The 25227-nt window shown below is 45.4% G+C and overlaps 1 protein-coding gene across 1 annotated transcript; it reads left to right on the top strand.

Moving 5' to 3' along the window:
• The first annotated feature begins 267 nt into the window (after positions 1-267).
• TFE3 (transcription factor binding to IGHM enhancer 3) lies at positions 268-11072 on the top strand. Its single transcript, XM_057718791.1, has 10 exons — positions 268-577; positions 2838-2951; positions 3923-4226; positions 4869-5114; positions 5193-5297; positions 6777-6894; positions 7268-7324; positions 7500-7575; positions 8558-8705; positions 9209-11072. The coding sequence occupies exons 1-10, from the start codon at positions 462-464 to the stop codon at positions 9650-9652; spliced, it is 1728 nt and encodes a 575-aa protein (XP_057574774.1). The 5' UTR covers positions 268-461; the 3' UTR covers positions 9653-11072.
• The last annotated feature ends 14155 nt before the right edge of the window (positions 11073-25227 follow it).

Genomic DNA, 25227 nt, shown 5'->3' on the forward strand with positions numbered 1-25227 from the left:
CCTCTGTCTCTGAGGGCGTGGCCTAGGTGCCCCCTTCTCGGAATAAGGGCCTGCCGAATCTAGTCCTCTCTCGGCTTCGGAGGCGTAGCTTAGGGCGGGCCCTTGAGCCATCCCTCAACGATTGGCCGCCTCACCCAGAGGGCGTGGTCCGGCGTGCTGTCTATCCTCGGTGCGGTCACTTCCTGTGGAGTTTCCCCAGCCCAGGGAGGAGGGGGAAGAGGACGAGGGGGAGGAGGGCGGTCGTCCGGGGTTAGGTTGAGGGGGGGTGTTGGTCCGTTCTGGGCGGGGGATGACTCACGGCCCATCCCATCTCCCCGACGCCGCCCGCCCGCCCGCGCAGAGCTCGCTCCATGGCTTAGCGGAGGAGGCGGTGGCGAGCGGGGGAGGGGGACTCTTATTTTGTTAGGGGGACCGGGCCGAGGCCCGACCGGCCTGGCAGGGCTCGCCCGGGGCCGGGCGTCATGTCTCATGCGGCCGAGCCAGCTCGGGACGGCGTAGAGGCCAGCGCGGAGGGCCCTCGAGCCGTGTTCGTGCTGTTGGAGGAGCGCAGGCCGGCCGACTCGGCCCAGCTGCTCAGGTGCGGGACCGCCTGGGACCGGTAGTGCTAACTGGGGTTCCCGGGGGCCTGATCTGGGGGCAGCGGGGGCCCAGGACTGTGATTGGAGGCCCTCGGCCTAGTCTTGGAAGACGTCTGGGCTCCCGACTTGGGGGGGCATCTAAGGAATCTGGCGGTGGCTTGCTTGGACTGAGGCTTAAAGGAGTCATGGAAGTGCATTAAGGGAGGCCTAGTTCAGATTTGGGGGTGGCCCTGACTGGGTCTAGAGGAGCTGATTCTGTTGTGTCCAAAAACTAGTCTAGGGTAGCTGAACTTCGGAAACTGAGACTAACTAGAGGCATAATTTGGGGTCCCTGAGTCAGATATGAGGGGAATGAATTTGAGGGGGCACTCTGTAGGTGAGGCACTGATTTTTAGGGACTTTTTCCCTCAGAGGAGGGGTCCTGGAGACAAGTGTGCTGTCTTGGAAGCTTGGTGACTCCCAGTGGCTGGTTGCTGGAGGCTGTGTTTGGGGATAAAATGACTCTGGAGGGATTTGGGGGTATCTCGGATATAGTGCGTGGGACCAGCCTCGTGAGTGTGTGTGAGTGAACAAGAAAAGCAACATTCATCAAGACTTGATCAGAATAATCCCTTCACCTGCCCACCCATCCAGCTGGGTAGTGGAAAAGCCCTCTTCCCACACCCCCATAGGGGCTTGAATGAGAAACAGTCAGACAGACAGGCAATGGAGATGGTGTTACCTCTTAGAGAAGGCCTCAGACCTTATTTGGGAACCCAGAGGAGGGTCTTGTTCCTGCTGCCACCTGCCCGAGCCTCTCAGCCAGCCCCTTTCACCCCTTACACACATACACAGACACAGGGTTGTGGTTTTTTTTTCTTTTTAACTTCACCTTCCCAGTCTGTCTCTCAGGCCCTGGAGACAATCTTGAATCTGACCCTAGAGCTGGAATGAGCACCAATTGCACCATCCCTGCCTGGGTGGGTCGTCTCTGACCTCTTAACCTCACTTCCATCAGCGGGCCTGGAAGCCCCAGCCCTCTCTGTCCATACCCTGTCCACCCCAGTGCCCAGCTCTTCCAACTTCAGTGCAATGGATGTGGGAGCCTGGGAGGGGGCTTTGCCTACTTTCTGCCTGGGATTGTGCTGAGCTCAGCAGCTCCCCGAGCTTCCTCTTCCCAACTTCCTGGGTGGTTTTAGGGCCCCGTCTGTGGGTGAGGAAAGGGAGGAAGACAGATTCTTGGGGAGGGGCAAGAATTCTGGTCAAGTGAAGTCAGCGACAATTTCAGGATTCTAAATCTTTGACTAAATTCAAGGATGCATATCCACACACTAGGCTCTTGTACCCAGCATGGAGGGTTGAGGAGGAGCCTTTCCATATATCAGTTTACCATCTTCTAATGCTTTTATAACAACCTAGAGCATCACTGTAGTGGCAATAGTTGAAAGGGAGGGGTGTACATGGCTTCTTATTTTGTGTGTCAGTGGGTGTTGGTATTGGAGGTGTGTTTGTGTTGATCTATCCAAAAAACTGGAGAGCGCTGGGCAAGCTCCTCTGATCAAGAAAAGAAAGTTCATGTAAAGCGGATCATCCACCCAAATTCTCCTGCATGTAAATCCAGATTGTTGGACCGAGGGGAGCCTTTGTTATTTCCATCTTGTTCTGGGATGCGTGCTCGCATCCCACAAACTCTGGCTGGGGCAGGGTTGGTGGCAGGGAGCTCTTTTGCAAAGTGGTGAATCCTTGGGCTACCCCAGTTCTCTTTGTGATGCATTCAGTTTGTGTTACAATGGACCGTTCTGCCGGGGGAAGCCCCTACGGTGCTGTTTGCCTGTGGACCTAAACAGGCTCACTTTCAGCAGCCAGGAAAACAGTGGGGGGTGTGGGGGCTGGGCGAACTCTGAATGCAAAGTCAGGAATCCCACAAAGTGAATTGTCATTCCTAAATTCTTCGTTTCTACTCTCCTGAAACCCAGGTTGTACACCCAGGTGATTGTTAGCTCGAGGAGCTGGGATCCATGCTTATTATTTTCAATTTTAAGAAACTATGGGTAACACAGAGCAAAAGAGAGTGAGGAGGGGAGAAGACATGGAAATTCATGGTGGTGGTTTCAGCAAAGTGGCCAAATGTGAGGGAAACAATCTGTTCTCCTCCCTCCTGGTGTATGCTTCTCTTTTCTTCTTTTCTCTTCTGTCTCTGTCTATGTCTCTGTCTCTCTCAGGGGAATGACGTCTCCATACAATCACTGACCATCACCCCTGCCTTCCCCCCACCCTCAGCCTGAACTCTTTGCTTCCGGAATCCGGGATTGTTGCTGACATCGAATTAGAAAACGTCCTTGATCCTGACAGCTTCTACGAGCTCAAAAGCCAACCCCTATCACTACGCTCAAGGTATGTCTCCTCTCTCTGACTCCCCTCTGGATTCCTCAGGCCCCTCCATCCCCTCTTGATGGGCAGAGGCCCTCAGTGCCAGCCCAACCCATTCTCTCACCAGCCTCAATTTTTCAGGGAGTAAAATTAAGGGCCAGAAAGAGCATGTGGAAAGCAGGAGGCCAAGCTAGGATTCCAGTATCTCAGGCAAGATCTCCCCTGTTTCCTCCCACCCCACCTGCACATCCATTCATAGATAAAAATTGCAGCATGCCTGGAGTTCCCAGACACAGGGCGTGGCCTGCTCAAGCCCAGCCCCCAAGTAGGCAGAGCCGTTCCCATAACCCTTGGTCACCCCCCAACTCGACAAATTCACCCACCCCCAGCCCTTGAAGGACCCCTGCTGGTCTCTTCTTTCCCCCAAGCTTCAAAGTCTAAATGTGCTGAGTCATGGGCCTGGGCTCTAAGAGAGGGGAGGGGACCTGGAAGAGGGGCAGGAAGAGAGGATTGTGAAATCTCTGAGATTTTCAAGACTGACTAGCTCCTAGGACCAGAGGCCCAGGCAGGGGAGGAAGAAGGGCCAGCGGTTGCCCATAGAGCCTGACGCCCACCCCCAGGAGCTCAGGGAGCATCTCCAGCCCCAAATTGAGCTTAAGAGCTCTCTGTGTCCATATCTATGGCCACAACCTAAATTCTGTTTCCTTCTGCTCTCCTTTAAATAGCTCCCAGAGCTGAGCAATGATATCTCGGCTCAATATATGAATAGGCCAAATCCGGGCTTCACCATAAGGACTGAGAGCAAAAATTCCGCCACCCAACTGTGACCCCTGAGGGTTGTGACCAGGTCTGGTTCCTTTATCTCCTCTCCACATTGTGGCCTCTGAAGGCAGAGAACAGGCCAGGTTCCTATGTTTGCTCCATCATGCTATGACTCCTTAGGCTTGGGCCAAGACTTTGAGCTTACCTGTGGCCCCATATTTCCCATTCCACAGCCTCCCAATATCACTGCAGGCCACACCAGCCACCCCAGCTACAGTCTGTGCATCATCTTCTGCAGGGGGCTCCAGGACCCCTGCCATGTCGTCATCTTCTTCATCACGGGTCTTGCTGCGGCAGCAGCTAATGCGGGCCCAGGCCCAGGAGCAGGAGAGGCGTGAGCGTCGGGAACAGGCTGCAGCCTCTCCCTTCCCTAGTCCTGCACCTGCCTCTCCTGCCATCTCTGTGGTTGGCGTCTCTGCTGGGGGCCACACATTGGGTCGTCCTCCCCCTGCTCAGGTGCCCAGGGAGGTGCTCAAGGTAAGGTGACATCCAGAGGCCCTGGGAGGGGCTCCTGGTGACTGAGGATTGGTCCTGGTGGCTTTGGGGAGAGGTCCTAGGGGCTCTAAGGAAGGTCTCAGGTACTGTTAAAAGGGGGCTGTCCTAGTGTTCCATTTGTTTAGGATTTCCAAGGTGTTCTTGTGGAGTTGTGAGGGGTTCTTGAGGGCCATAGGATGTGTTGGTGGACCATGGAAGCTCACGAATCCCTGATTGGGCCCTGGAGTCTGGGAAGTGGCTTTGTATGCTTATGCATTAGGAATTCTTTGGCCATTGGCGTGTCTTAGGAAGCCATGTATAGTTTCCACGTCTGTTCGGTGGGGTCACAGACTTTGTCGGGGTGGGGGAGCCTTGGGGACTGTGACAGGGTACTCCAGAAACTGTGAAGGATTCTGCCAGCCATGGGAAGATCTTGGGGGCTGTGAAGGATCTCTGAGAAAGGGAGTTTGGGTCCTGGGGGAGACTTATTAGTATTTGGGGGTGGGAGAGGGTTCTCAGATTCTGGTTTGCCATCCTGAGCCTAGGAATAGATGACTTCTGAGGGGCAAGTTGGGGCTCAGAGTCACCCCTCTGAGCCTTGTTCTATCTTGTTTCCTCCCATCCCGTCTCCCCCTCATTCCACAGGTGCAGACCCATCTAGAGAACCCAACGCGCTACCACCTGCAGCAGGCGCGCCGGCAGCAGGTGAAGCAGTACTTGTCCACCACACTTGGGCCCAAGCTGGCGTCCCAGGCCCTCACCCCACCACCGGGGGCTGCTACTGCCCAGCCGCTCCCTGCCCCTGAGGCTGCCCACACTACCGGCCCCACTGGCAGTGCTCCCAACAGCCCCATGGCGCTGCTCACCATCGGGTCTAGCTCAGAGAAGGAGGTGAGTGGCTGCAGGTGACCCTCCCGTGCTCCCCCTGCCCCACCTTCTTCTAACACTCTTCCGTATTTCTTCTGCGAGATTGATGATGTCATCGATGAGATCATCAGCCTGGAGTCCAGTTACAACGATGAGATGCTCAGCTATTTGCCCGGAGGCACCACGGGGCTGCAGCTCCCCAGCACGGTGAGGCCCTGAGATGGGAGGTTGATCTGAAAATTAGCACATCCCTCTATCACTGAGGGATATCTTATATACACCTGGGCTGGCTGTATATGGAAGAGACTGTCACCTTAGGTTGTACTGAGATAGAGATGGAGGCTGTATGTTGAGAATGGGGCACACCAGTGCCCTGAGGCCATTTTGGACTGCATGAAGAGGTAGACCTTGTAGATTCTGGTATATACACGGTGGGGACTTCATGGTGCTGTTAGGGCATACCAAAGCACTCAGGCTTTACTGTGGGAGGAATCAAGAGGTGGGACTCTTGTAGCATTTTGAATGTACCAAGACATTGAGGTCATGAGGACATAGCCAGACCATGAAGTGATTGGAACATGATATGCCAAAGGTGTCCAGATTTGATGTGGTTGGACCTTGAAGTGATTAGAACATACCACATCTCTTACAGTGAACTGTGCCAAGAGGCTGGGTCCTTGTAAAGATTGGATAAAACTTTCTAGAGCAAGAGATACACCAGTGAATTATAACATTCTGATTCTGAACATTCCAAGAGTCCCATAACTCGCTTTGGGACATACCAAGTGACTATAGCTTTACTTCTCTCCAGCTTATCAAGAGGATAGAAGCGCATGTAAAAATGGTACCAATTTATCAGAATTTTTCAATGATCTGGGCACAGCTAGAGATTGGGACCTTATGTGAGATGGATTCAGCAGACTACTGGGGGTTTCAAGAGATGAAAATTCATCAAGAGGTGGGACTAATTACTTATGGATTAGTTTGTTGCCCTAGGGTGTATCTAGCAGAGGGTGAAGGAGAAAAAAAAAACTAGGCTGATATAAAAACAGTGCTTGTTGAGTAGTTGGATAAGAAATCCTGAGAGATCAGAATGTGTAAGAAGGTGCTAGAGTCAGGACCTTGGTGCATGGCAGCCAGAGACTGTATGCAACACAATCACAGCAAAAGACTGGAGATTGGGCCGGATTTCTCCAGAAGGCCAGATTTTGGGTGGAATGTTGCCATGACAGTTTCCCAAGCTCTGAGAAGACTGGGTTGGAGTGTTCCAAGAATGGTGAATTGGAATGTCGCTCTAGGAGGGGCTGAAATGTTGCACTGGAGGTGACAGAGACCTGAGAAGGGTGGTTTTCTGGTACTTCTCCTCAGAGCCAGCACAGGGGTTTGGGACAGGGGCTTCAGGAGTCATTGGGGGATTTGAGGGGCTGTGCGGACACAATGAACAGGCCAGGCAGGCTCCAGTTCCCTAGCAAAGCAGCATAGATCCCCTTGACCCTGTCCTCCCTGTTGAGTTGTTGTGTGAAGTTCCCTTGAAGGAGAAGGAAGGGTTCCCATGCTGAGCCAGCCAGTCCTTGCATGAGGGGGCCCTGCCTTGGGGTGTGTGGAGGATCGGGAACCTGGTTCGAAGGAGGGGCCGAGCCTGGGGTCTGCTTCTAACCATCGTTTTTCTGCTCTCCCTGCCCGCAGCTGCCTGTGTCAGGAAATCTGCTTGATGTGTACAGTAGTCAGGGCGTGGCCACGCCAGCCATCACCGTCAGCAACTCCTGTCCAGCTGAGCTGCCCAACATCAAACGGGAGATCTCTGGTAAGGGCCAGGGTCTTGGCCCCGTGCAGTCATCCTATACCCCAGGGTGAGCCCCATATCTACCAGGTCTGGGGGTCAGGCCTGCTTCTAGGGGAAGAGGGTTTAAACAGACAGAAATGGGGGGCTGTTTGCCGTCTTTGTCCATATGGCCCACGGTCCTGCCTTCACTCCGCTTCCTCTCCTCTTGAGTTTAACAAGTGGCCTGTCACCATGGCTTCTTTAAAAATCGTCAGAAGGGTGGCACTTTGTAAAGAGCCACTTCCCCTGCCTGTGCCCACCAGAGCCTACCCCAGCGGCTGCACGTGCTGCCCTCTATCGCCTGTCATCTTTCCCAGGCCCAGAGGCCCTGACCACCTCCCCTGCTCTCTTCCAGAGACGGAGGCCAAGGCCCTTTTGAAGGAGCGGCAGAAGAAAGACAACCACAACCTGAGTGAGTGTGAGCGCGTGCACGTGCACGTGCGCGCGCGCCCCCGCCCGCATGCCCGTGCAGCCCCGCCTTCCTCGGAGGCCCCTCCCTGCAGCAGCCTCCCAACTCCCCAGTTTCTCCTCTTCCCTCCTCGGCCTGTTGATGACTCTTTCCCACTTTCTCTCCCCCACCTTCAAAGTTGAACGTCGCAGGCGATTCAACATTAACGACAGGATCAAGGAGTTGGGCACCCTCATCCCCAAGTCCAGTGACCCGTGAGTCTGGGCCGGGAGCCCTAGGCTGGTGGAAGGTGGGGCGGGGGCCCCGCTCCCTGAAAGTCATTCCCGGGTGGGCCCGCTCTAAGTGGGAACCACCCGGGCAGTCCTGCTCCTTTGCGCCTTTCTCACCCAGCTTTCCTCACCCTGAGCAGGGTAGTAGCCCCTCACCATGTTCCCATCTAAAATTCTAGAAGCATGACATTATGGCCCGTGTACCTCGTCTGGCCCCCTGTACAACATAGACAGTTCTTTGCTAATGTAATCCTTCCTTTATTTCCTCGAGAAATGTATTCAGCTGCTTCTGCTTCGTGCCAGGTACCATGCTAGGCCCTGAGGATACCAGAGGGAACAAAACCCCCCAAAATCCCTGACCTCGTGGAACTGATGTTTTAGCAGGGGCAGGCAGACAGCAAATAAGATAAATAAGCAAAATCCGGTGGTTATGATGAGTGTTGTGGAGAGGAATCAAGAATGGAAGGAAGATGATGGGGAGGTTGGAGAGGATCACAGTTTGGAGTGAGGAGTGTGGGGACGGGGCAGGCCTCAACTGGCGAGGAAACATTTGATTTGAGAGCCTAAGGATGTGAGGCAGGAGCCATCTGGGTGTCTGAGAGAAGAGTGTTCAATGTGGACGGCAGAGCTGGGCTGGAGGCCCTGAGGTGGGAATGATTTTCCATGTTCCAGGAGCATTGAGAAGCCAGTGTGGCTGCAGTGAGATGAATCAGAGGGGCGTAGGCAAGAAGAGCAGTATGGGATCAGGTCAGAGAGAGCTTCCTGGGTTCGGGGTGTGATGGGGCATCATTGCAAGATTGCAAGTAAGTGGTTTTCATCCAGGCATTGCATACCCTTGATGTCCCTCCACCTCAAGTTCTAGGCATGTGGCGGAGTGCTCCGTCTACCTGGTGCAGTCACCCCCTGCGGCTCCTGAGAGGCTCCATGTGCAGCATTCCCTTCTTTTCCTCCCCCTCGGGCCCCACAGGGAGATGCGCTGGAACAAGGGCACCATCCTGAAAGCCTCTGTAGATTACATCCGCAAGTTGCAGAAAGAGCAGCAGCGCTCCAAAGACCTGGAGAGCCGGCAGCGATCCCTGGAGCAAGCCAACCGCAGCCTGCAGCTCCGAATTCAGGTCTGGGAGGAGGAGGCGGTGGTGGGGGCGGGCGGGGGGGTGCTTCCTGGAGGCAGAGGCAGAAGCAGTGGGAGAACAGGCTAGAATTTCCCCTCCTGGCCTATTTGGGGGATTCCCAGGCTTCCTGACTTGCGTGATGGTGATGGTGGTGGTGATGGTGATGAGAAGTAGTAATCAGACCACGGACAAGAATAATAATGAATATTGGTTAACGGACATGGTGTTTTATCTTGTGCCATGCACTGTCACAAGAGCCTTCTCTCCATTTACTAAGTTAATCCTCACAACAATCCTGTGAGACAGGGAGCATTATTATACCCACTTTCTAGATTGGGACTCTTGAGGCTCAGAGACGGTAAGCAACTTGCCTAAAGTTACACGACGAGTGAGTGGCAGAGGCTGAATTGGAACCCAGACAGCCTGCCCTTGGAACTGTTACATCCTCGGCCTCTGAGGGACTCTGAACCCCATCTTATTCCACACCCACCCCCTATGTTTTGCAGGAGCTAGAACTGCAGGCCCAGATCCATGGTCTACCAGTGCCTCCCACCCCAGGGCTGCTCTCGCTGGCCACAACTTCAGCCTCTGACAGTCTCAAGCCAGAGCAGCTGGATGTTGAAGAGGAGGGCAGGCCAGGCACAGCAATGTTTCATGCCGGGGGGGGATCTGCCCAGAGTACGCCCCATCAGCAGCCCCCAGCGCCACCCTCGGATGCCCTTCTGGACCTGCACTTTCCCAGCGACCACCTGGGGGATCTAGGGGACCCCTTCCACCTGGGGCTGGAGGACATTCTGATGGAGGAAGAGGAGGGGGTGGTGGGGGGACTGTCAGGGGGCGCCCTGTCCCCACTGCGGGCTGCCTCCGATCCCCTGCTTTCTTCAGTATCCCCTGCAGTCTCCAAGGCCAGCAGTCGCCGCAGCAGCTTCAGCATGGAGGAGGAGTCCTGATCAGGCCGCACCCCTCCCTTGGGACTTCCCCACCCAGGAAAGGAGGACACGTCAGGATGAGGCCCCGCCTGTTCCCCCACCTTTCCATGAGACTGTCCTGCCCAGGCGTACTAGGGGAAGAGGAGATGTGATGAAGCCCCACCCCTGTACCCAGGCGAGGAGGAGGAGTCAGATGAGGCCCTGCTCCTTCCCCACAGGACAGGCCAGTGCAAGTATTTCAGACATGGAGAAGGTAGGGACATGAGGGCCCGTCTCCTGCAGATAGCAGCCTCACCTCTGCCCTGTGGGACCCGCCCTTCCCCAGGTGAGGGAAGGAGACAGGATGAGGTAGGCCTCTGGCCCCTAGGGACTGTCCTAGCCAGGTTTCCTGGGATAAAGAGGTATCAGGATACTGCTCCATTCCCTCTCTTGGAAGCACCAGTCTAGTCCATCCTGGCAAGGAACAGGAGTCAAAATGATGGAGGTCCCACCCTGGGGGTTTAAGCCCTGCCCCTTCCCCTGTGAACCCTGCTCTGCCCAGGCAAAGAACAGAAATGAGGATAAGAGCCAACCCCTTCCTTACCTGGAAACTCAGTCCTGGCCTTCTAGCAGTGGAAGAGTCAGGCCCTGCCCCTTCCCTATAGGAACAACCCAGCGCAGGTATTTCAGGTGTGGAGGAGTCAGTAAGACCTGGCAACTTTGTGGAGATCACAGCTCTCGTCTCTTAGCAACATCACATCCAAGCATTCCACACTGCAGGGAGGAGTGGTACTTAAGCTCCCCCGCCTTAACCTGGGACCAGTGTGACCTAACCTAGGAGGGATCTAAGCCGACCTTAACCTTTGAAGAAGGGGGCAGATCTTGAAATCTTGTGGGTTGACATTCCAGACTGAGATCAGGAGTGAGCGAGAGTTAGACCCCCACCATTGGGCAGAGGTCTGCCTCCTTCCTTGAAGGGTAGATTGGGGAGATGATGGAGATTAGGGGGTACTGGGTCCAGGTTCCCAGAACCAGCACCCCAGTACTCTTTTTCAACATGCATAGGACCAGGATGAAGGAAGGGGCCTTTCCAGGGAGTTCCCCAGCCCAGGAACAAGCGGAAGCCTGTCCCACCAAGGCAGAGGTTTAGGGGGAGGATTGCAAAAGCATATATACTCCCTCTTTTGTTTATCTGATTTTTTTATTGACCCCCTACTCAGAAGCTAGATCACCCCCAACCTCTGGCCTCCACCCAGTTCTCCATTTGGAGAAATCTTCCCCATTTCAGAGTTATCAAGAGACACTCCCTGCGCATCCTCATCCCTCCTATCACATACACCCAAGGTTGTCAGCTTTGGATTGTTGGGGCCAAGGCCCGAGGAGGGTGTACTGAGGGGTCTGTAGGTTTGTGATTAAAATAATAAATGCTAGGCGTGTTTGATGCGCTTTTAACTTTGGCAAAGAGTCTCCTTTCCTTGCTTTTGTCTGTGCAGTGAGCGTGGCTCATGAAGGCTAGGAGGAAGAAAGGTTCTTGGAAGAAACAGATTTGAGAGGGATGGATACAAGAATTTAGATAGAGGGGCTGGAGGAAAACAATGTGCAAACAAAAGCAATCAGTCCTTAACTATCTGCTAGGCAGCCTCCTAACTGTTAAAAGCATTTTACCCAATTTATTATTCTAAGGAATATTTATCAAGAAAGTACTGATCCTTATTCCTATTTCATGTTTGAAGAAACACGAATAGAACAGAGTTTAAGTAACTATCTGACGATACGTAGCTGGTAAATGGATGAAGCTGTAAATGGTGAAGTTAGGTAAGTGAGGGCTCTGGTTTGAAAAATGTCACTGGGGACAGAGGGGCCAATGAAGATCTTCTTGCAGGTTCACTTTCGAAGCTGATAAGGAAGTATATGAGGGTATCTCCCGGCAGACAGTAGAGGTATCCAGATGGTGGGAATGGCAAAGACAAAAACCGTAAAGGTAGAGGAACAGGCAAACAACTTGGGTTTTGGAACAGGTGTTGACATTTGGGGGGAATTTAAATGGAAGTGAACAGACAAGTATCTTAGGCTGGGAAAAAACATTTCTGGAGTTTCTCAACCAAACTGACTCCCAGGACAGGCTTCCGGCTTGGTCCTGTGTCACTCCCATCAGGTTTTGACCACCACACTTGCTGCCCCTTTCTAGCCTAACGTACTGTGAGCCCTAGGGCCTGGTTGCTGAGCCTCCCTAATAGTTTTAGCTTTTCCTCCTCAGATTTGCTATATTCTCTTTATTTTACAAAGATAACATGTAATACCCGGAAGTGTCTTTTTCTTTTAAAGTTTGTATTCTGAAGTAATTTTAAATTTTCAAAAGTGTGGCAAAGGCAGCAGAGAGAGTTCTCATACCTGTTGTCCAGCTCCCCCTACTGGTAACAGCGTGAATAACCATGGCACATTTATTAAGGCTAAGAAAAATCACAGTACTAGGAACTCCAGGCTTTATTTAGATTTCACTGGTTTTTCCACGAATGTCTTTTTTTCTGTTCTAGGTTCCAAGTAAGGATACTCTATTTGTTATCTCTTTCTGTGTAACAAATTACCACAATCTTAGTGGCTAAAAAATCATACATTCATTATCTCCCAGTTTTTGCAGGTCAAGAATCCAGGCTGGCTTAGTCGGGTCCTCTACTCCAGTGGCTCTCACGAGGGTGTAATCGGGGGAGGTGTGGGCAGGACTGAAGACTCATCTGAAAGCTGGACTGGGGAAGAATCTGCTCCACACCAACATAGTTTGGAGCAACTGAGGCAGACTTCAGTTCTCTGCAGCCTGTTAAATTGAGGGCCTCAGTTCCTTGCTGACTGTCAGCTGGAGGTGCCCTCAGTCCTTACCATCTGTGCCTTTCCTTCCACGAAGGAAAGCTCACGAGGCAGCTTACAGCATGTGTACTTTGCTTCACCAAAGTCAGCAATAGAAGAGTCTGCTAGCAAAACAGAAGTTACAATCTCTTGTCATCTAGTCATAGAAGTGACATCCCCTCACCATTGAGGCATTCTGTTGCTTAGAAGCAAGTTACTCGAGAGAGGATTACACGAAATCATTAATAGCAGTAGGACCACGGGAGGGCCATCTTAGAGGCTCCCTACCGGGCTTCCTTGGTGGTGCAGTGGTTAAGCATCCGCCTGCCAATGCAGGGGACACGGGATCAAGCCCTAGGTCTGGGAAGATCCCACATGCCAAGGGGCTACTAAGCCCGTGCACTGCAACTCTTGAGTCCACGTGCCACAACTACTGAAGCCCAAGCGTCTAGAGCCCGTGCTCTGCAACAAGAGAAGCCACTGCAATGAGAAGCCCTCGCACTGCAACGAAGAGTAGCCCCCACTCTCCGCAAGTACAGAAAGCCCTCGCACAGCAATGAAGACCCAACGCAGTCAATAAATAAATAAATTTATAAAAAAAAAGATCTATGCAATTAATCTTAAAAAAAAAAAAAAGAAGCAGCTCCCTACCACATTGGATTGAGCTGTCATATCTTGGTCTCCTCTGGCAGTTTCTCAGCCTGCCCACTGAGAAGGCCTAGACGTTGTGCTATTCCAGAAGCAACAAGCACATCTAGTGCCCAGATCTTGGTTTCTAAATGCCATTCTCCAATAAAAGGAACCAGGGCTCCTTGGAGAAATGGCTGATTTTAAGGCCGGGGAAGGGAAACACATGATGAGCTTGGAGCATTGTGTGGTGCCAGAAAGTAAGGAAGAACCTTAAAAAAAAAAAAAAAAAAAAAGATGGGCGTGTGTCATAAAGATGCAGGAGCCAACGTGAAAGAACTCTCAACCACCAAAGATGGAACAATATGAGCACCAAATAACGATAGTGCTATATTATAGTCCAAAAACGAAATATCCATAATTCCATACTTATATAAATCAGTGATATGATTGGATAAGCAAATAAATGCTGGAGATGGGATGACTCTTCCTTGCATAAGAATTCCAAATAATAAATGTAGAAGGAATGAGATAAATAGAAAATTACCATTAGAATACCACAGTAATGCTGTGGACTGGATCCACAGGTGAATGCTAAGTGCTAAAATCAGTGGGCAAAACTTTAAAGTGAGCATGCAGTGAGCCTAGATTGTACCTTCTTTCTGCCTGTGTCAGTTTCAGGAGCCCCTTGGAGGGAAGTGGAGCCTAGGAAGAGAATAGCAATATAGCTGAGCTGGGTGAGAAAGATCAGATTTCAGGACTTGGGACTAGCCGGCTTGGTATTGGAGAAAAGAAGAGCTTTGTAGAGTCAGACTTCCAGAAATCACCAAAGGTATTGCTTTAGGTCTTTGGCCAAATACTAGGCTGTGCAGGCTTAGAGTGAGACACTGTGAGGCCAAGCAGAGAAGAGTCCTGGGCTTGTGTGAGCTGAATGGATGCTTGCACATTTCTGGGAGACAGGGATTTTGACCAGCCTGAGTGGAAAGTCTTCACCTAATTCCCCACTGAGAAACACACCCCAGAATTAAGAGTAGGCCACTTCAGCCTTAGAGTAAGGGTTACTGTAGATCTTCTCCAAAATACCTTAAAAACATGCTTCAAATGGATCAAGCTGAATTGTGACATTTAAAATGTATGTAGATATAGCATATATAGCAATAACACAAGAGAAAGGATTTGGGAAATGAAACTATACTTTTGCAAGGTTTTTTCCATCTCACCTGAAGTGGTGAAATGTTAACTTTGAGTTGACTGTAATAAATTAAGGATGCATTTTGTAATCACCAGGGCAACCTCTAAAGAAAATAGTGAAAACAGGTACAGCTGAAAAGCCAATAGAAGGATAACAATTGAATATTAAAATATATTTGGTTAACTCAAAAGAAGGTGGGAAAGGAGAAACTGAGGATCAAAAGCCCTAAGGAACAAATAAAAAAACATATTACAACCTGATAGAGCTTAATCTGACCATATCAATAATTACATAATATGTAAATGGACTAAAAGCTCCCATTAAAGACAGGGATTTTTTTAAAATTTTATTTATTTATTTATTTATTTTTGGCTGTGCTGTGCAGCTTGTGGGATCTTAGTTCCCTGACCAGGGATTGAACCCGCACCCTCAGCAGTGAAAGCATGGAGTCCTAACCACTGGACCACAAGGGAATTCCCTACAGGCAAGGATTTTAAGACCAGAAAAATAAAAAACAGGACCTAACCAGAGCTAGGATTAGGGTCAGGCAAGTGAGGCAATTGCCTTGGGTACAAAATGTAAAGGCATGCCAAAAAACTCAGTAATTGGGATGAATATTTTAATGCAATTTTGAAAAAAAGCCGTGCAAAGCAATCCATGATGCACAAAATATCAGAATTTTCCATCAAGACAGGATTCCACCCTGCACTTGCACTACCCTGAGAATCATGAAAGTTTCAGGGGAGCCAGCAGGCTCAATGACATAAAAAAACAAATCTCTCACTTGCAATTTCTTCTGACGGTATTGTTCCATCCTGAGGGAAGTTGACAAAGTTTTTTCCATTGTTTATAGCTACAAGCTACAGTATTTCACGGCAAAAGGAAAAGCTTCATTTTATTATAAATACAAGTTTGTGTGATTTTTTTTTAAATATTAAGAGCACTTAGGTAAGCAATGAGAATTTTATTCATTAATTCAAAATTAACTCTTCACAAATGAAATCTGATCAAATATCAAACATTTTCTGAACAAACTTTTTTTAATCAGGAAAACAATTTACCAGGAAACGTTTATACTTTCATTTGAAACAATGATAAATAGCTCACTATTATTAAATGCTTTTATTCATTGAAACAGTGATAAATAGCTCACTATTATTAAATTCTTCTATTAAAAATTATTTTTCACTACTTGTTTTCCCATCAGATTTGTCTGGAAATCTGGTGCATAGTTTTCTGCTGTTTGTAATGATTGATTTTTGTATTTTGATACAAATTGTTTTGCACATCTATTTTGTTGTTAAATATTATACTTTATATGAATCTTAATATAAATTAAACACATTATGTATATCTACTCTAAATATTGTATTAGTGAAAAATAAATCATTTTAAACTTATACTTAAAAATTTCTAGACAAATATGGCATCTAAAAAGCCAAGTGGTGCAATGTTTAGGAAAAAAGAAAAATACGTGCAGAAATGAATCAAAATTATAGGGAGCAGTTAGTAATTTTTGCTGCAAAAACTCAGTAGTCCAGGTACTGAAAATTATCAAGTTCCTTTTCCCAATATTAATTTTCTCCAGGTTCATTGAGATATAATTGACCTATAATATTGTGTAAGTTTAAGACATACAATGTGATTATTTGATATACCTACATATTGTGAAATGATTTATGAATTCAACTAGCAGGAAGGATATTCTTTTCTTATATACATTTCATTTATTTATTTGATTGCACTGGGTCTTAGCTGCAGCTCGCTGGTTCCTTAGTTGTGACATGTGAACTCTTAGTTGTGGCATGCATGTGGGATCTAGTTCCCTGACCAGGATTTGAACCTGAGCCCCCTGCATTGGGAATGCAGAGTCTTAACCACTGCGCCACCAGGGAAGTCCCTGGTGGGATATTCTTATATCTGCTCTAAAAACTACATTAAAAACATGTATAGATATCCAGTGGACACAAGATCAAATACAATCAAGGCATTTTGCTCACTATATATATATAATATGAAATAACAAAATACATTACTCTGAAATCAAAATCATCCTGATGAAAGCAGACTACAAATTTGCATACAACTTATCTGTATGGGGTGATATTTTGAACCAAGTAGGAAAAGTTAATAAAGCTCTACAATAAAAATACCATGACTATATAAAAAGCTGCATACTTAATAGACGGCCTTTCCCTCTGCTTACAACAAATAAGACAATGTAATTTTGAATGAAATTTTGCTGAATGTACAACTTTAGCACATGATATGCATATACTTATCAAATTGTAAAATAAATTAAAAAGGATAGTACAGAAATTGGAAAAGTTTGAATCACTGCTTGAGAGTATCACTTATATGGGAAAAGTGCATATCAAACAAAAAATAGAGATCATAGATACTCTAATCTCACATTTAAAACAGAGATAATGGGCTTCCCTGGTGGCGCAGTGGTTAAGAATCCACCTGCCAATGAAGGGGAAACAGGTTCGAGCCCTAGTCCGGGAAGATCCCACATGCCATGAAGCAACTAAGCCCGTGCACCACAACTACTGAAGCCCGCGCGCCTAGAGCCTGAGCTCTGCAACAAGAGAAGCCACTGAAATAAGAAGCCCGTGCACTGCAATGAAGAGTAGCCCCCACTCTCCTCAACTACAGAAAGCCCGTGTGCAGCAACAGAGACCCAACGCAGCCAATAAATTAAAAATAAATAAATAAATTTTTTAAAAAGTAAATAAAATAAAATGGAGATAATGAAAAATTAAAATGTCTTCAGATTTTGGATTTTTAACCAGAGATGTTATTTTCTATAAATACATGTGATTTACAAAAGGTAGCCATTGACTTAGTTCTCAAATATTCTAAGTCCTACAGAAATTTATTTGAAATTGTTTTAAACAGCAGGCACTATCAATAATTTGTGATATAAATTCATCATTGTGTTTGGATTTTCTAAAACTGATTTACCAGTTTTCCTTAGTGCCACCTTATCCAAATTTGGAAATGGCCTTGAGCTTAAGTTAACAATACCAGTCAGTTTCAGTAAGCTGGAGTTAACGAAAAATTATTTCAGATTGTCACTTGGTCGAGAGAAATTGTCAAACATGGCAACTCCCTCAACTGAAAACAAAATAAGCCAAGAAGTACATTTTGAAAACATCATTGGTGAGTTTGCTTCTATTAAAACAAGGAAAGCAAAATTATACAGTTGATCCTTGAACAACACGGGGGTTAATCTGTATGTAATTTATAGTTGGCCCTCTGTATGCACAGTTCCTCTGCACCTACGAATTCAACCAACTATGGACTGTGTAGCGCTCTAGTATTTACTATTGAAAAATATCCACATATAAATGGACCTGCACTGTTCAAACTTGCCTTGTTCAAGGGCCAACTGTCATAAATTCTATTTTTAATATAAATAAAATATTTAAACTTAAAATGTTGTAGGTTTTAATACATCTACGTCTCAATTTGTCAATTTTTTTTTCAACGACTTTAATGTTCTGGAACAAATTCAACCATTAAAAATTATATTAGGGGACTTCCTAGGTGGTGCAGTGGTTAAGATTCCACCTGCCAATGCAGGGGACACGAGTTCGATCCCTGCTCCAGGAAGATCCCACATGCTGCGGAGCAACTAAGCCCATGACCCACAACTATTGAGCCCGTGTGCTGCAACTACTGAAGCCCGTGCTCCACCACAAGAGAAGCCACTGCAATGAGGAGCCCATGCACCACAATGAAGAGTAGCCCCTGCTTGCTGCAACTAGAGAAAGCCTGTGTGCAGCAACGAAGACCCAACACAGCCAATAAATCAATAAATAAATACATTTATTTTAAAAAATTATATTAGGGAATTATCTGGTGGTCCAGTGGTTAGGACCCAGTGCTCCCACTGCTGGGGGCCCAGGGTTTGATCCCTGGTCAGGGAACTAAGATCCTACAAGCTGTGCAGCACAGCCTATATATATATATGCCTATACGTGTGTGTGTGTGTGTGTGTGTGTATATATGTGTGTATATATATATATGCGTATATATATATAGATGGCTCCCAGAGCACCACACAATATATTTTTATTTTTATTTAGAAGGAAATCTAGTACTGTAATTAAAGTAGCAAATTACATGTAGAAGTGTTTTTTATCTTTTTTTATTTATTTAAAAAATATTTATTTATTTATTTATTGGCTGCATTGGGTCTTCGTCGCTGCGCGCAGGCTTTCTCTAGTTGCGGTGAGCGGGGGCTACTCTTCATTGCGGTGCAAAGGCCTCTCATTTTGGTGGCACCTATTGCTGTGGAGCACAGGCTCCAGGCGCTTGGGCTTCAGTAGTTGTGGCTCGTGGGCTCTAGAGCGCAGGCTCAGTAGTTGTGGTACTTGGGCTTAGTTGCTCCGCAGCATGTGGGATCCTCCCGGACCAGGGCTTGAACCTGGGTCCCCTTCATTGGCAGGTGGATTCTTAACCACTGCGTCACCAGGGAGCTCCCCAGCAGATTAGGCTTGACATGAATACACTGCCATGTGTAAGACAGAGAGCTAGTGGAACCTGCGGTATAGCACAGGGAGCTCAGCTCGGTGCTCTCTGATGACCTAGATGGGTGAGATGGTGGAGGAAGGAGGTAGGCTCGAGAGGGAGGGGGTATATGTGTATATATATATATATATATATATATATATATATATATACCTGATTCACTTCGTTGTACAGCAGAAACTAACACAATATTGTAAAACAATTATACTCCAATTAAAAAAAAACCTGGAGTAGATTATTTTAAAATAAAAGTGTCTTATTTGAAAAAAAAAATATATATAAGGGATAAAGATTTTTTTAATGAAGTAAAATATTTAAAATATTAAAACATAGAAAAATATACACAAGGGCACACAGTTTTCCTTCTGCCTCAGGCTCCAATATGATTTGGCGTGGCACTGGACCCAACTATATGCTGTCTACAGGAGAAACACATTAGATAAAAAGACACAGAGAGTTTGAAAGTTAGCGCATGGAAAAATGTATAACATGCAAACACTAAACTTAGGAAAGCTGGAATGGCTATTACAATAACAGGCAAAATACACTTTGACTGTATTAGCAGAGATAAAGGGAGACATTTCATAATGGTAAAAGAGTGACTTCATCAGGAAGATATAACATCATAAACTGTAAGACACCTAATAACAGAATTTCAAAATACGTGACACAAATCCAACAGAAATAAAGGGAGAAATACACAAGTTTACAATCACTATTGGAGATTTTAACACCCCTGGTTTAGTAGTGGATAGAATTACATGATTAGTAAAACAATAACGAGATTTCCACTTATACCCGAGATAGAGTAATAGGGACCAGATTTACCCTCCTGCCTGAAACAAATAAAAATATATGAAACAACAAATCTTAAGATACTGGATATCAGGCAGTGAAGGAAAGTGATTCCTGAGAGATGGGAAATAAACAAGGTGAGCCTTATTACTGCCCAGTTTACTGCCAGGAGACAGAGAGGGCCACTTCCGGCAAAACCTAGAAGTCTGCCTGTGTTGAGGAGACAGAGTTGAGAGTCTGGTGAAAGCCAAGGCAGTTAGAATTAACAGAGAAGAGTATCTCAACATAGAGAGATTCACAGAGAGACAACTCCAGAGACATTCAGAGGGCTTCCATTGATATTCAGTTGAGAGTTAATCAGCACAGGCTTGTGAGGAAATTACTCAAGGCCAGGGAAAAATACATGAAAACATTAAAGGGAACAATAGCTGGGACTCACACAGGGCAGGAAATAATGCCTTTTCCCAAAAGCCAGAGCGGAAAACCTCATAATTTGCGGATCATTGGGTAGAATACTAAAAGGGTCTTGCCTTAGTAGTGGGGCAAGTTAAACCCTAGCCTCAACACTGCTTTGGTCCTATCTATCAAAGCTTAACAGAGGACTTCCCTGGTGGCGCAGTGGATAAGAATCTGCCTGCCAATGCAGGGATCTGGGAAGATCCCACATGCTATGGAGCAGCTAAGCCTGTGCACCACAACTATTGAGCCTGTTCTCTAGAACCTGCAAGCCACAACTACTGAGCCCACCTGCCACAACTACTGAAGCCTGTGTGCCTAGAGCCTGTGCTCCACAAGAGAAGGAACCTCAATGAGACATGCACACCGCAAGGAAGAGCAGTCCCTGATCTCTGCAACTAGAGAAAGCCCCCACGCAGCAACAAAGACCCAACACAGCCAAAAATAAATAAATAAAATAAAAATAAATAAAGCTTAATAGCAGTACCTGAAAGTAACAAAGTGCTTCCAAGTAACTTAATCACACCCCCAAACAAAGCTCAAGAATAGGTAGAGGAATACAGAAATAGTCAGCACCCCAAAACATGAGTCACAATGTCTGGCATTCAGGAAAAATAAAAATTACCAGGTATGCAAAGAAGCAGGAAAATAAAAATCCACAATGAAAAGAAAACTCAATTAATAGAAATAGACCTGGAGATGACACAGATGAGAGGATTAGTAGACAAGGACATTAAAAGAGTTATTGTGATTGTACTCCATATGTTCAAGAAGCTAGAGGAAAGATTGGACATGTTAAGTAGAAACATGGAACATACATAAAAGACCCAAACTGAACTTCTAGAAGTGAAAACAACATCTGATTTTAAAAGCACACTGGATGAGATTAATGGCAGATTAGACATTCTGAAAGAGATTAGTGAAATTGTAGATGCAATGATAGAAACTATCCAAAATGAAACAGAGAAAAAAGACTTTAAAAATTATAATTTTGATAGCCAAAAAGTGAAAACAATCCAAATGTCCATCAGCTAACGAATGCATAAATAAAAGTGGTATATCCATACAATGGAATACTATTTGGCAAGAAAAAGGGATGAAGTACTGACACATGCTCCGACATAGATAAGCCTTAAAAACATTATGCCAAGTAAGTGAAGCCAGTCACAAAAGACCACATTTTGTGTGATTCCATTTATATGACATGTCGAGAATAGGCAAATCTATAGAAACAGAAAGTAGATTAGTGCCTAGAGTTGGAGAGGAATGGGGATTGACTGAAAATGTGTACAGAGTTTCTTTTGGGAACGATGGAAATATTCTAAAATTTTGGTGATGGTTGAACAACTCTGAGTGTAAACAAAAAATTGAATCATACACTCTAAATAGGCGAATTGTTTGGGATGTGAATTACATCTCAATAAAGCTGTTAAAAAGAAAAAAATTAAAATTAAAACAAAAATTTTAAAGATGCTAGCATTTAAATCTGCTGATAAAGAGTTCAAAATAAAAGCTACCTAAATATGGAAGAAAAAACGAGAAAAAGCTGAAGGAATTCATCACCAGCAGACCTGCAGTAAAAGAAATGATAAAGGAAGTGCTTCACACAGAAGGAAAATGATACTAAATGAGAACTTAGATCTACACAAAAGAATGATGAGCATCAGAATTTGTAAGTACATGGGTAAAAACAAAGACTTTTTTCTTATTTAAATATCTTTAAAGAGGCAAAATACTATTTGAAGAAAGAGAGAGAGGGAAAGAGAGAGAAAGGACATCATATTGTGAGATTTATAATACATGTAGAAATAAAATGTATGGCCAGCAACAGCACAAATATTGGGAAGGGAGAAATGGAAATACACTATTATAAGTTTCTTATACTATACATGAAATAGTACACTATCATTGAACAGCATATTGTAAAAAAAGTTAAAGATGAATAATAAATTAAAAATAAGTTAAAGTTAAACCCTGAAACAACTACTAAAATAAGACAAAGAGTTATAACTAATAAATCAACAAAGGAGATAAAATGGTATCATAGAAAACACTCAACAAATCCAAGAGAAGGCCCAAAAAGAGGAAACAAAGAACAGATAGGACAAATAAAAAACAAATAGTAAGATGGTTAAATATTTAAACCCAACTATGTCAATAATCTAATAACAGAGATTCGAAATAAATGAAGCAGATAGGATTGCAAGGAGAAGTAGACATGAATAAATTCATGAATAAAGTCAGAAATTTCAGCACTCCTTTCTCAATAAATGATAGAACAACCAGACAGACAGAAAATCAGTAACAATGTAGGAGGCTGAATCAGATCTATCAACCAACTTGACCTGACTGACATTTATAGAAGACTCCACTCAGCAAATGCAGAATACATATTCTTTTGAGGTGTACATAGAATATTTACCAAGATAGACCATATTCTGGGCCATAAAACAAGGTTTAAGAAATTTAAAAGAATTCAAGTCATACTATGTTCCCTGACCACAATGGATTTAAATTATGAACAAATAACAAAAGTAGATCTATAAAGCCCCCAAATATTTGGAAACTAAGTAATACATTTCTAAATAATCCATGAGTCAAAGAGGAAATCAAAAGGAAAATTATAAAGAGAATTTGAAGGGGAAATTATAAAATGAACTGAAACTATAAAATTATAAAATGAAAACATATCAGAATTTATGTGATACAGCTAAAGCAATACTTGGAGGGAAATTTATAGTACAAAAATACCTATATTACAGAAGGTCTAAAATCAATTACCCCAATTTCTGCCTTAAGGAACTGGAAAAATAAACAAAAGAAACAAAATAATAAGGATGAGAGTGTAAATCAATGCCACAGAAGACAGAAAAACAATAAAAAACTAATGAAACCAATATTACTGAGATCAGTAAAACTGATAAACTTCTAGCCAGATTGATCAGGAAAGAAAGAGAGAATATACAAATGACCAATATCAGGAGTGAGAAAGGCAACATCATCACAGGTTCTACATATATTAAAAGGATAATAGAGAATACTTGTACACCAACATTCATAGCAGCATTATTCACAAGAGCTGAAAGGTGGAAACAACCCAAGTGTCCATCAACAGATGAATAAATAAACAAAATGTGGTATATACATATAATGGATTATTATTCAGCCATAAAAACAAACAAAATTCTGATACATGCTGCAACATGGGTGAACCTTGAGGACACCATGCGAAACAAAATAAGCCAGACATAGAAGAACAATATTGTATGATTCCATTTTTATGAAGTATCTAGAATAGGCAAATTCCCAGAGACAGAAAGTAGAATAGAGGTTACTAGGGGTTGGGGGTTGGGGAGAATGGGGAATTCTTGCTTAATAGGTACAGAGTTTCTGTTTGGGATGATGAAAAAGTTCTGGAAATACACAGTGTTGATGGTTACATAACATTGTGAATTTATTTGGTGCTACTGAATTGTACACTTGAAAGTGGTTAAAAGAAAGAAGAAAAAGAAAGGAAGGAAGGAAGGAAAAAACCCTGCTGGATAAAAAGAAAGGAAATTGAGTTATTTGTACTGAGGTGGATGGACTTAGAGTCTGTCATACAGAGTGAAGTAAGTTAGAAAGAGAACAAATACCATATGCTAACACATATATACAGAACCTAAAAAGATGGTATTGATGAACTCAATGGTAGAGGAAGAATAAAGACGCAGAGGTAGAGAACAGACTTGAGGACATAGGGAGGTGGGGAAGGAGAAGATGGAACAACGTGAAAGAGTAGTATTGACATTTATGTACTACCAAATGTAAAATAGCGAGCTAGTGGGAAGCAACTGCCTAACACAGGGAGATCAACTCAATGATTGCTGATGACCTAGAGGGGTGGAATAGGGAGGGTAGGAGGGATGCTCGGGAGGCAGGCTCAATAGGGAGGGGATATGGGGATATATGTATAAATACAGCTGATTTGCTTTGTTGTACAGCGGAAACTGGCACAAAAGTGTAAAGCTAGTACACTCCAATAAAGATTGAAAAAAAAAAAACCCCTGCTGGGATTGTATTGAATCTATATATCAATGTGCATGTGTGTGTGTGTGTGTGTGTGTGTGTGTGTGTGTATTCCCCATGTCCGTTCACTGAGAGGTCCTAGAAGCAGATGTATTGATACCTCTAGCAATGAGCAATGAGCCCATTTAGGGTACATATTTGGTTTCATTTTCCATTTTTTTACTTTTTATTTTGAAATGATTTCAGATTTATAGAAAAGTTGCAAAACAATCCCTATATCCCCCTCATTCATGTTAACATTTTGCCACCTTTCCTTTATCATTCTATATTTCTTTTTTTTTAAGATTTATTATATTATTTATTTTTATTTATTTTGGCTGCGTTGGGTCTTCGTTGCTGTGCACCGGCTTTCTCTAGTTGTGGTGAGCGGGGGCTACCCTTCATTGTGGTGCACAGGCTTCTCATTGCAGTGGCTTCTCTTGTTGCGGAGCACGGGCTCTAGTAGTTGTGGTATGTGGTCTCAGTAGTTGTGGCTCACAGGCTCTAGAGCACAGGCTCAGTAGTTGTGGCCCACGGGCTTAGTTGCTCTGGGGCATGTGGGATCCTCCCAGCCCAGGGATTGAACCCATGTCCCCTGCATTGGCAGGCAGATTCTTAACCCCTGTGTCACCAGGGAAGCCCTCTTTATTTCTTTTTTTTCTCTTTCTCCCTTCCTCTCTCTCTTTCTCTCCCCCTCCCTCTCTCTCTCTTCTTCCCTCTCTCTCAGAGTGTGTGTGTATGTGTGTGTGCCTATTTGTGTCAGGGGTCCCCAACACCAACCCCAGCTTTGGTGATTCCATAGGATTCACAGATTTCAGCATATAGTTGAACTCATAGCTAATATTTATTACAGTGAAAGGGAAAATATATGATAGGATCAACAAGAAAAAGAAGAAACAGGTAGAATCTAGAGAAATCCTTGCATAGTCTTCCTTATGCTCGCTACCTCCCATGAGCAAAGGGAAAAGGCACATGGGGCAAAGTCCAGAAGAAACCAGGCACAAGATTCCAAGAGTCTTCCCCCAGTGGAGTCACATAGGACACGTTTAATTCCTCCAGCATAGAGGTGATATAACACGCATGATGTGTCATATACCAGGGAAGCCATTAGAGACTCAGT

Source organism: Hippopotamus amphibius, chromosome X (assembly GCF_030028045.1).
Source record: "Hippopotamus amphibius kiboko isolate mHipAmp2 chromosome X, mHipAmp2.hap2, whole genome shotgun sequence".
Taxonomy (NCBI): Eukaryota; Metazoa; Chordata; class Mammalia; order Artiodactyla; family Hippopotamidae; genus Hippopotamus; species Hippopotamus amphibius.